At 33.1% G+C, this 12,761-nt stretch overlaps 1 protein-coding gene across 1 annotated transcript; it reads left to right on the top strand.

Moving 5' to 3' along the window:
• The first annotated feature begins 384 nt into the window (after positions 1-384).
• On the top strand, positions 385-5,111 carry LOC143073116 (acyl-coenzyme A thioesterase 13-like). The gene is made up of 4 exons (XM_076248443.1): positions 385-582; positions 3,182-3,366; positions 4,116-4,264; positions 4,858-5,111. Exons 1-4 carry the CDS (start codon positions 463-465, stop codon positions 4,869-4,871), a joined length of 468 nt encoding a protein of 155 aa, XP_076104558.1. The 5' UTR covers positions 385-462; the 3' UTR covers positions 4,872-5,111.
• The last annotated feature ends 7,650 nt before the right edge of the window (positions 5,112-12,761 follow it).

The raw sequence follows: 12,761 nt of genomic DNA, 5'->3' as shown, positions 1-12,761 counted from the left end.
ATAACTTACAGATCAGTAGCATAACGTTCAGTGGCAAATATTTCATTCATATTCATGTTCCGGACTATAGATTGAAACTTCAGACTGCAGTGCTACTAGACAAAGATTATATGTAGAGAAATTATGAGCAATTTTACCACACAACACCCTATATGCGGTTCCTTCAGAGTGTTTTTTGTTGTTGCTAGTTTTGTTTTAACATGTTTAACGTCCAAAGTAGTGGAAGTGCAACCAAAAAAAAAAAAAACGGGTATACCTTTTGCTGACCCTTAACTGGTCATGTTTTTATTTTAAAATCTGACGGTTTCTATTTGTTGATATATATCAACTACGCGTTGATTTACTTAAAATATAAACACGTGATGATGATTCGTACGATTCGTTGTTCGATGGTACACAAATGTTTAATCGGAGTAGCCTCCCGTTCGACTCATAACACTTACATATTTGTATAATAGCGAAATGTCTGATGGAATTGATGATAAAAGCAAATCAGACACCATTGATGGACTAAACTACGCAAAAGAGGTTGTTGCACAAAGGGTTAACCTGCCACACAGATTTGAAAATATCTTTAAAGACGTAAGTATTTATTATTACATCTATGTCCTATATTTTAACCTTGGTAAATACATGTGTATTGCAAATCAGTCTCTATAAATAAACAAGGAGTAATCTCCGTAGAATATTATAGGCAGATTTTGTATAAACTTTGCCTATATATAGGTTTAGCATGGTTATGCCTATAACATCATAGCTAGAAGATGTAGATAAATGAATAAAAAACTTGGATTTTCGATAGCTCTATGCATAACTTTAGAATCATCATTGTCCATGTTGTCTTGATCCTAGTATGTACAATGTGCATGGGGATAAACATGGGATTCAAATAAAAGGAAAGAAAGGCGTTCCAATGTTTCCGACACAGTGCATGCATGTTTTAATTTTCAAGTAAAATTTTAACATCCACGCATATTTCCTTCATGTAAAGTCCGGATTGACTGATTTTTACTTTTATATAATTATATTAGAAAGAGCACACAAGAGGCGTGATTAAAACTACGTGTGTAAAACGTGTATTAATTCATTTTATAGATCGTTTATCGACGCTATAAAAAATTTAATTACACCGCTGGATTCAGTACACTGCATTGTTTTGCCAGACATGAATATATAGTTTTATGATAGAAATGTTTTTAAAAAGTGATACAATGAAACATACTGACCTTTCAATGTTTTTCTCGATAACACCTTATTAACAGACTTTAGCCAAATTAACAGACCAACCGCCCATACCCAATATAGATTAAACGACCATTCTCTCGGTTAGCCGAGTGACGGCCGTTCATTTTAACATATATTTGCTTATTTGTAGATCGAGGGCCTCGGTGGCCGAGTGGTCTTAGTCAGGGGCGGATGCAGGAATTTTCGAAAGGGGGGGTGCTAACCCAGGGCAAACTGGGCAAAGGGGGGGTGCAAAACATATGTCCCGATACAAATGCATTGATCGGCAAAAATAAAGGGGGGGTGCGCACCCCCGGACCCCCCCCCCCCTGGATCCGCCACTGTTAGTTATCGAACAACTGTACCACTATAGCCTCTGAACACTCGAATTCTGGGTTCCAATCCCGCACGTGGTAGGTGCGCTCGACTCCGATCTTAATTACCTACGATTGTCAGTTTTCCAATCAAAAGGTCGGTGGTTCTTTCTGGTTCACTCTACTCATAACTTAAGGACAGCCACGAAATAGCACAACAGTGATGACAGGGGTGTTTAAAACCAAAACAACAATCAATGAATGAATGAACGTTGAATAGTGTTTTCAAAATGATTTGTACTTATGTATTTTTTTATATACGACCGCAAAATTTTTGCCCCAACCGTTCAGGGTTCGACCTTTGCGGTCGTATATAGCTGCGCCCTGTGGAGCATCTGGTTGGTTTTGGTTTGAATAGCTTTCTAACGTTTGTATTTGGTTTTGTATATCTAAATATTTTGACACCGTTTTATATTTAAATTTATCGAGAAACAATTTTCTGTGAAAATATTTTGAATCTTTTCCTCTTTTCAGTGTAGGGGCTAGGGGTTGTCACTTGCTGCATGCCTTAAAAAAATTAATCCATATCTTTATTTGCACATTTTGCGTAGATTTAGAATAGGAAAAGAGATTAGTTTTAGGAGGTTAATATCGGTATAAGGACACACCGAGTAGAGAATGTCCCGAAAAAAATTCTAGATTTTTCAAAATCTCCGTTGATGAATTAAGAAATAGTTACGATACTAAGGTGTGGGAGACGGATTTATATTAGTTTTTCAAAACTTGTTTCTGAATCTCATATTTGAATTTCATGTAATATTGTAATACTTTATTGTTGTAAATTTTTCATTAATAAATAATGTTTAAACTAAGGTTCCAAGTCCTTCAGTGAAATTTTACAATCCTTTTATGTTCCTTTCTTGACGAGACTGTCATCAAAGTGAGGGGGTTAGCGCTATAAAATCAGGTTTAATCCACCATTTTCTGCATTTGAAAATGCCTGTACCAAGTCAGGAATATTACAGTTCATGTTCATTCGTTTTTGATGTTTTGTTATTTGATTTTGCCATGTGATTATGGACTTTCCGAAAGTAGCTCCTCACGTTTCGGGTATTTGTACGTTCTTGTCTTTCAAATGTTAATGATTTGAGCGTTGCTTACTTCCTTCCTGATGAAGGTAAATACAGAAAAGCGCTTCGGATAAATGAAAGGAATAGGTCCGGTAAGGGCCGATTTTAGCCTGAAAGGAGTGGGTTCAGTAAGACCCTTTTTTGGCCCCAAAATATAGCAGTTTTACAAAAATAGCCGATATTTATGTAGCAGAAGCATTCTACTTTCCAATAAATAGCTAAAATTTGACTTTTTAACAATTTTGTAAAACTGCTATATTTTGGGGCCGAAAAGGGTCTTACTGGACCTACTCTTTTACTAAATGTAATTTTCATCCAAAATAGTAAAGCAAGTGCAAGAAATGTGATAAATTATTAAATTATTTGCGTCCGCTTTCAAGGCAAGAAATATTCTATGATCAGTGAAGACATGGCAAAACTGTCAAAATCATAGCACATTGTTTATTGTGATAGGATGTTGACAACATACAATAAAAATTACGTTGCTATAAAATTGTAGAATACGTGTTTCAGATAGAAATTATATCCGGAGGGAACGGAAATATTGTATGTAGATATACTATTCCGAAGAACTTGTCCAATACTCACGGTTCATTGCATGGTGGAATTATTGCCAGCTTGGTAGACGCTGTATCAACTTGGGGACTTTCAACTGCCACAAAGCACCACAGACATATAAGTGTTGATCTTAGCGTTAGGTAAATTAACAATTTTTATTGTGTATATTGTCATGAATGATGTTTTGAACATATGGCTATGAACCATACGATTAGAATGACTATTCCTCCGGGTGTGGGATTTTCTCGCTGTGTTGAAGATTCATTGGGGGCATTGGGCTGTTTTCTGCTCTTTGGTCGGGTTGTTGTTTCTTTGACACATTCCCTATTTCCATTCTCAATTTTACTGATATTGTATTGGAAAACTGTCCCTCGATTTCTGAAGATGTAGAGTTTAAGTTGATTTGAACATATCAGATGCTGAACATCTCCTAGCATATAGAGAATAACTGGTCGCTAAACAGTAAAGAATAGAGAATAATCGGTAGCTAAAATATAAAGAATGGAGAATAATGGACAACACTTATAAAAAATAGAGCATAATGGGAATAAAGTTTAATGATAGAGAAAAAATATAAAAAAAATACAAAGAATAGAGATATAAAGAACATCCCTATCCTGAACCTCATACATGAGTTGACCAATTTGGCCTCCAACACCGCCAAAATGCGGACGCCACGTGACCGTTGTTTATGTTTTTGCGGTATTTTCTTCATTCCCATCTGCAATGTATTTTTTTTCAATTTCACGATGCTCCTGTTTTGAAAACAAATGCCCAGATAATGAGAATTGAAAAAAGTTATCCTTTGTGTAAGTTTTGAAAAAAGCTATTGTCGAATCTTCCAAAAAAGTAGGATTAAATTTCATTGTTGCATTTTTACTATTGGTAGTTATATGAGAAAAGCAGAGCTTGGAGAGACGATAACTATTGAAGGCAAAACAGTTAAACTTGGTGGCAGGGTTGCCTTTCTAACAGCCACATTGCTTGATAAAAATCAAAAGATTATTGCAACAGGAAAACATACAAAACTGATTTTAGGTAAGATGTTACCTGTCTCACAGTATACAGATAATAAAATCAGCAATGCATTATGGTGTTACTTTGAAAACATATGCAAAATTAATGGCACTTATTGAAATTTTGGTCAAGGTCACGTCGAATTTAAAAATTACATTTATTGTTATAAATCAAAGATCATTCTATAAATATTCTGAATGAATAAATTGTCATATATTTTTCAATATATAATGTATTATATTATAAATCAAAGTAATGGAAGTGTAAACAAGTCGCGTTTAAGTGTTCAAAATAAACCGTTAAAGCGTCGAGTTCAATTGCATGGAGAAAAAAATCAGTACATTTTTGAAGGGGTCAGTCTCCGGGTGTGGGATTTTCGAGCCACATCTAGTTGACACATATTTTCAGGGATATAGAACGCATTTGTTTGACTTGTTATAGTCCGCTTACAGCATGAAAATAAAATAAAAGTTATGAATTTCAAACAACCGTTACCATGGTTACTACAACATGGGGTCTAGCCCAAAACAAAGAAGTTTTATTATTTCAACTTTCTATCTGTCAGTATAGATTGTCATGTACAAAATGTAATTTCAGATTCTTTTGTCTTTCAGAAAACAAACTCTAATACACCTTTACATTCTTCATGAGTGATTGGTCGATATTTCCCCACCATGCACTGTATCAACGATGGCAAGAAGTACTGACAAAACAATCAAATCTATGGGAATTGCGCAACAGAGTTCTCGAAATGAGCCAGAGTTTTGCACAGTTAGTTCATGTGTACCCTTAATGTGTAATCTATATTTAAATGGCAATGAATATGCATAAATTTTGTTTCTTGTGACAATAAAGCCATAAATATTTATTGTTTTAACAGCTTTATACATGTTAATCCCCTGGCTGTTAAATCAGATAACTAATTATACATAGGTAAAAGAAGTAACATTCTTGTGAACTTATTATTGACAATCATTTACTTAATTTGTCTCTACAGGAGGTCTAACAGGCATCCTTCATAATATCGTTTTGTAACCACCATGCGACTATTTTTCTTGAACACCTCTTTGTTGAATTTGATTTACCAACTTTAGTGTTATATGGGTTTTTATAAAACTTGCCAACTATGTTACGTTTATCGAAAAAGGCTTTCATAAAACCTTAGAAAAACGAAATATTGAAAAATTAAGTCATAAATGAGAAAAACTAGGCCTATGTAATAACCAAATTCAATTAAAAAAACATATTTGGCTACAGGGTTATCATTCAAACCGTAATTATCTATAACAACATTGAAATAGGTGCGACTTTACAATTTAGTTTTAGATGTTTACTTAATTGATTCAAAGCTGTTGATTCTTTAATGTATTTTTCCCAATACATTTGTGTTGTCCATTTGTCTGTTTACATATACATACGAATGATGAGCTTCTGCGAACAATGAAAGCACAAGCGGCAGCTGGTTCTAAACGACAAGAATGACACACACATTATTCAGGAATTACTGAAGAACCATTGGTGGGCTTCGGTTGTTATCTGCGCTTTGGTCGGGTTATTGTCTCTTTGACATATTCCCCATTTCCATTCTCAAAATATTGAACCTGAAGTTGTTAAAGGTTATTTCCAAAACAAAACAAAAGAACAAACAAACAAACAAACAACAAAAGAAAACACCTCTGCATGCTTGTAGACTATCAGTTCTGAAGGTATCATATTCAGCCCAGTAGTCAGTAATTTTGTACTGACATGATTTATAACAAACCTTTCTAAAAATGTCCGTATGTAAATTTTGAAATTATCGGAAAATAAGGTTTCAACTCATAAGTCAACGTGTTTTTGTGCTTCGTGTCTATCTAGTCCTTTCCACCTTATTTCGAGCGAATCTCATAACTTGCGGTCTGTCTTCGACAACTAATTTGTTTTTTAAACCATAGGGTATCTAATTTTAAAACGAGTTCTTGTCCCAAAAAGGAAATAAAATATAACATTTTTGTCTACTGTCTTGGTTACTGAAATAGATATAAAGAAACTTTAAATGCTTTTCGGTACGAAGTTTTTTCACAACTCATTTTAGTAACATACAAAAAGAGTAAAATCACACAAATAATGAACTCCGAGGAAAATTCAAAACGGAAAGTCCTTTATCAAATGGCAAAATCAAATAATAAAATACATCAAACGAATGGACAACAATTGTCATATTCCTGACTTGGTACAGGCAAATGTAGAAAAATGTGGATTGAACCTGGTTTTATGGCGCGAAACCTCTCACTTGTATGACAGTCGTATCAAGTTTTAAGGCAACAAATATGATAGCCTATAGAAGATATAGCATCATTTAATCCGGTCCCGGCTATTGAAATGTGGAATATTTCTGGAAAGCGCTCCAGACGACCCAGTCAGGCACCCTATGGTCGTCGTGAGGATTGCGATGACGTGGAAGACAATGTTTATATTTTTTCTGTCCTTTATCCTGATTTTGATAAAGGAAATCACTGAGATTATCAAAGCAGCATCAAGACTATCCCTTTGTTCCTGTCTAACTTGTGTAAACGAAAGCATCAAAATAAAATTAAACATCTATCATTTATATTAGTGTTTGTCAAATGAATGTCATTTTTGCAGGACCAGTAGAGTTTTCAGTCCTCTGGTCCGGCTGGCCAGTACAAAAAAAAAGCTTAAATTCGACCCCTGATGATAGGCAACAATTTTATGATATGAACTGAAGCGATGTATTTAAATATTTAATTACTGAACTGAATATATAAAACAGAAAAATAAGGCCAATGCGACAAGAAGAGGGCAAGGATGTAAACAATTCCTGATCAGAATTCTCTTACTCAGTTTTTCAAATCGATTCTTATCAATACTTAAACAGTTTAAGGTGTTGTCAATATACAATATTCTTTCGATGAATAAAGAAAATCAGACAATTTGCATTTGCATGTATATTTTAATTAACATTCTTTTAAAATGGACGAACATGGTTACCGATGTAAACAAACTATCGATTTTGTTACCTTCATCATAAGAAGAGTTGATTTTATATTGTTTTTGCTTCACCAGTTCCAAATTTGTTTTGTCATAAAATCGACTTTGACGATGAACAATTCATTTTATATTATTACTAACTAGTAGATAATATAAGAAAGAGAAAAAAATCTAGAGAGGAAATTATTCCTCAAAATAATGAACGAAAACATTTTTAATGATTTAATGTTAAACACTACCTAAAGAGCTGCATCTTTTAGATTTTTTTAATTGTACTATGACATTAAATGTATATTTGTCTATCTTTTATTTGTTCATGATTCTAAAAGAATTTCTTCATCGACGAATATTTTGAAATATTTTATGAACCCTGACTAAACTTTATGAACAAGTTTGTTATAGTTTTGTAATACCTTGTATCACAGAATGCACTATCATCAGTGTCTTTCGATTAACTGTTATATATCTGGAGTTCGATTAACTGTTATATATCTGGAGTTAGTGAGAAATTTAAACTAGGATTAATTATATCTGTCTAGAAGTCGTCATGTTTGAAGGTCACATGCATCACGGTTTGTAACAAAACTTCTCTAGGTATGATTCTGACCGGCATGTTTTGTTTTCAACTGGTTTAAGGGTTCTAAAAAGGTTTAATACAGACCGCAAAGATCACATGTTCATTCTTGGCACAAGGTTAAGATCGGTTAACGAAACAAAGAATTGATGGAAGTTCTTCAAATTTAAAAGCTTTTTAGTATTTTGTTTGATAGGGTTCGATGATCTTATTTATCTAATTTAAACTATTTTATTTTTATTTTTTTTAAAAGAATATATATTCTGCGCATAGAATGGATTCGAAACCCGCGTTTGTTGTGTCTGGCCATTTGTAATGCGAGGAGTGATTAGTGTTTCATCTCATAAATACTTTTACTGTACAAGTTGACTTTTAAAAAAAATAATAATAAAAGAGATGTGGTATGTTTGCTAATCTATCAACCAGAGTTCATTTCAATACGAATAAATATATTCCTTTAAACTTGTATTTCATATCGATTTCTACCCATAGTTCAAATATTTAACGATGATGTCAATATATGGTCGAATAGTGTCTCAACCTTTGGTCTTCTTATGAAATGAAAATCGTTAACACACTAATGCATTACTAGTATACGATAATGGATAATGATAATATACTCCAACAAAGACAATAAACACAATAAATAAACGGGACTGAACCTATCCCTTTCCGTTATAATGTTAAAATCCCTATGATAAATTATTACAAATCTAAGCTTTTAATGTAACTACACACTACATGTATATATTCGATCGCTTTTTCTAAATTTGTCCATTTTGCTTTCTTGGTGCATGCAATATGCGAAAGACCCCAAAAATGGTTTTATCTAATTAAGATTCTATGACATTATATGGAATAACTATTGAGTTAACATAGAAACAATTTATGTTAATTTTAGATTTTGGTATTAACTAAAAGCAGCCAGTGTTCAACAATTGTATACATAATATTGTAGTCCATCAGCTGGTATGGTAAAATTTAATTTCTGTGTTACACCCCAGGGTACCGCAATTTTTTTGTATAAATCTAAAGAGTAATGTCTTAAGAATATCTTAAGAGGTGTTAGACTTTTGAAAAAGTGTCCAAAAGGGATTAAAAGGGGTATTATTTAAGAGTATATCAAAATCTTTGTTTAACCCATATATACAGAAAAAAGAAAATGTAACCAAGTATTCGGTACTATTTCTCTTATCAAATTGAACAAATCATAACTTATTAATACGGAGACTAATTTTTATTTAATTTTTAAATCGTATAGGACCAAGAAAAAAAGGGGGAGGGTAATATCCAAAATTCATGATTTTGAATGAAACAAAGCACACATACTAGTTTTCTTGATAAAAAAAGGTATATTTTTTACATTGAAACATAGAGCATCAAGTAACTAAAGGCCGTTGAACAAAATTCAAAGGTAAGAAAGGGAAAAAAACATGGAATCAATCAATAACAAACACAAACATAAGCAATGTACATCACAGCCATTAAAAACACACATAGTACTAAAAAAATAAAAGAACTTTCAGGGTTTCAAGATCTATATTTAAGTTCTTTAAATAACAGAATCACCACATTTTAAGGTCATGAAGAAGGTCAATCCATAGAATCATCTTCATTTTCGTCAACGCCATCTACCGAATTATCATCACCATCATCTTCATCATCTTCGTCGTCATCGTCAGCCATATCAACGATTTGATTATTCGTGTTGCTACAAGCATTCGTACATTTGCAGCAATCTACAGGATAAACCTTGTCGAACACATGAACATCTTTTGGTGGCACAACCAGCTATACATGAACAGCTTATCAGTATCAATAAATCATCTAACACTGGCGGTTGGTCTAGCAAATTGATGCTGATCAAATCGTTCTCAACAATCTAACCATGGTTGTTTGGCGATGGAACAGTGTTGTGTTGAAGAGCAGATTTCCAAATCTTTGCCTGGAAGTTGGCTCGCTTGATGTGCTTTAACATTGCATCTTTTGTTGGGGGCAGTAGATGATAATTGCACGTTTATTAATCTTCATTTGGAATAATAATATTAGAACTGATATAATTCTGAAAATAGCAGGCCAATACGTCCACATCCGTGTCAGACGATTTTATACCAATGGAATCGTAACATTAAAAAGCTACGTGTTTTGCATGAAGAAACATCTTTGTGTCGGCTTCTTCCTGTATGCTTAGAAGCTCAATGCATTCTATACTTGTCACTATTTCATTTTCAACATATATTTTGTGGCACATACTTCCATATGATACAAATAAACTGGGATATATATGTTCGTGTTGTTTATTCTTTAGTTTTCTATGTTGTGTCGTGTGTGCTGTTGTTTGTTTGTCTTTTTCATTTTTAGCCATGGCGTTGTCAGTTTGTTTTAGATTTATGAGTTTGACTGTCCCTTTTGGTATCTTTCGTCCCTCTTTTATACTAATAGTATTAGTCTTAGTCTACCAACTGACAAAAATTTCTTCAATTGCCGAGGACAAGATTGTTTTGATCTAGAAATTGTCGTAATGATTTGACCTCCCGAGGACCTGCGATCCCGTTCTAAATTTTTTATGGATATTGTGGGATACTGATCAGTGACAAAATCATTGCGGGGAGCTCTTTCTGAAACTAAAAGGGTGTTTTATTAAACAACAATTGCCAAATCAGAAAAAGTACTTGGTATCCTAGTAAAGGATTGAATAACTGCCGTACCATCAAATATCCACATGCTTTCCTCAGGAATGGCTTGCATTTGTTCAACGTCCTTTTCTTAAAGACAACCTAGGACAGATTTATTTGTCTTTACAGGTGTATCATTAACGTTTGCAAGAGACCATGGAAGAGGACATAATTCAAACTGGAGTACCTCTCGTATATCCAACTGTCTAGTCTGGGCTATGACATGCAGGCTGCCAAAAAGATTTTTATCTGCTTTCAATGTGATGCTTTTCTTATCACCCATTAACTGTTAACCTTTTATTTCCTTTGTTGAAAATGTAAGCAATGATTGTCTTTTGATTAGTTTGAAGATATTGGTTGACTTTGAATAATCCGTTCATTAATGACATTTTCTGATGCCGACTTTCCCTTTTCATACGCGTTTGGAAGGTCGCACTTAAATTTGGAAGAAGCAACAGTACATAAAAAAGCCAGATAACTGCTTAGATGTTTCAAATGGATTTGTCCACCTTTGCAGTGTCTGAACCAATTTTAATAGTCAGTTTCTTCTCGCTTCATTTGAGTTATTCAAGTTCTTTTTGTGCGGATGTTTCAGGGTTATCAATTCCTGCCAAATCTCGAAATTTTAATGATATTGAAGCTCTTTCATGTGCATTTAACAACCAACATTTAGTAAAACTTTGATTTTAACTGAAACCAACAATGCCACCTCTTGTTTTTGTATCTCTGTTCAATGTTTGCTCTATTGTTTGGTTAACTGGAGATCTGCAAAATCCATGAGAGCTTCTCTTAACACAAAAACGACCAAATGAAAGATATTCATGCGCATCAGGATGGATATTTTGCATATGAAGCAACTAGACGGACATGTATCGGGAATAGGTTTGACGGTCATATGCAAAAAAATGAATGCAAACAAAGTAACAAAATCATTGACAATATGTACAAAGTTTAAAAAACAAAGAAGGAAAGAAAATGGGAAAAAAACACTATCAAATGAGGAACAATGTATACATTACGAAAAGCAAATAAATAGTAACCAGACGGTATGTCAAATCGACATAGTTTTGTGCCGAAGAAAGTAAAAAGTCTTAACAAATTTCCCAAATGACTATTTGACCTTCTTTCAAAGCAATGTTTGTCGATTAAATGACTTAATAATCTTAACTCAATCACGACATAGCTAAAACACAAAATGTAAACAAGCACACCTTTATTGAGTTCGATAGAGTGCACCCTTTCAGAACGCAAAAAAAAATAACTTTAATTGTCATTTTTTCATAAATATTTTTTTACACATTTACTTTATAAAATAATTTTTCTCACAAAAACAACATACTCGTCAATTTAATGTTTGTTTTCAGTTGCAAATTAATAAGCTTAAAGTGCGTATGTGTGCACTCAGGTATGAATATATTATCGACTGAATCGAAGACGGTAATGTGATGATCTCCGGTATTTCACGAGTATTTGCACGTACATATGTTTCATTGAATAATTCATATTTTAGACGATATATAAATACTGCAAATAGTTTAAACATTGCATACCAGTCAATTTTAAATTTTAATTTACAAAAACGGATAATTGCATTACGAATTTCTGTATGAAATGAGAAAATATGCCTAAATTTCAACCTCAAAAATCGGATTGTTTGTAATGTAAATAAACATTTTTTTTTAAACAAAAAATCTTCAGAGTTACATTAAATATGATAGTTTTATATCTGTTTTAGTTGTTTAAACCTATAATTTAATTTTTTTTAATCGCTTTATATTGAAAATTTTAATTAAAAATTACTTAGTCGTGATAGTTAAATGAGGGGACCATTGAAAGGGACGTTTTTAAACCTCTTTTGGACACTTTTTGTTTAGTCTAACACCTTGTATTTTATCAATAAGATAATAAAGTTGAATTCTATCAAAAAAAATCGCGGTACCCTGGGGTGTAACACAAACTCATTAACTAGAGCGCTTTTGAAGACTAGCTGATGGACTATTGATGATGATTCTTTCCTCAACAACAAATGTTAAATTCACGTAAAACTGTATCCGGACAAGTCTTTTACTGTAATTGCAAACATAGCGTTGAAATTAGTTCAGAGATAGGTTCATTTCTACCTTACAAACAGTCGAGAATTTGCAAAAAAAATACACGTTTTATTGGCATCATTTAAACTGAACGGATCAACACTTAGTAAGTTAAGATCTTACTGTTTGAGAAAAAATTTATGCTCCACACAAATATATATACCAGAAAGAGTGATATTGAAGACGAA

This window comes from Mytilus galloprovincialis, chromosome 1 (genome assembly GCF_965363235.1).
Source record: "Mytilus galloprovincialis chromosome 1, xbMytGall1.hap1.1, whole genome shotgun sequence".
In the NCBI taxonomy this organism is placed as follows: Eukaryota; Metazoa; Mollusca; class Bivalvia; order Mytilida; family Mytilidae; genus Mytilus; species Mytilus galloprovincialis.
The sequence above is the reverse complement of the archived record's forward strand: the minus strand, read 5'-3'. Positions and strand labels throughout refer to the sequence as shown.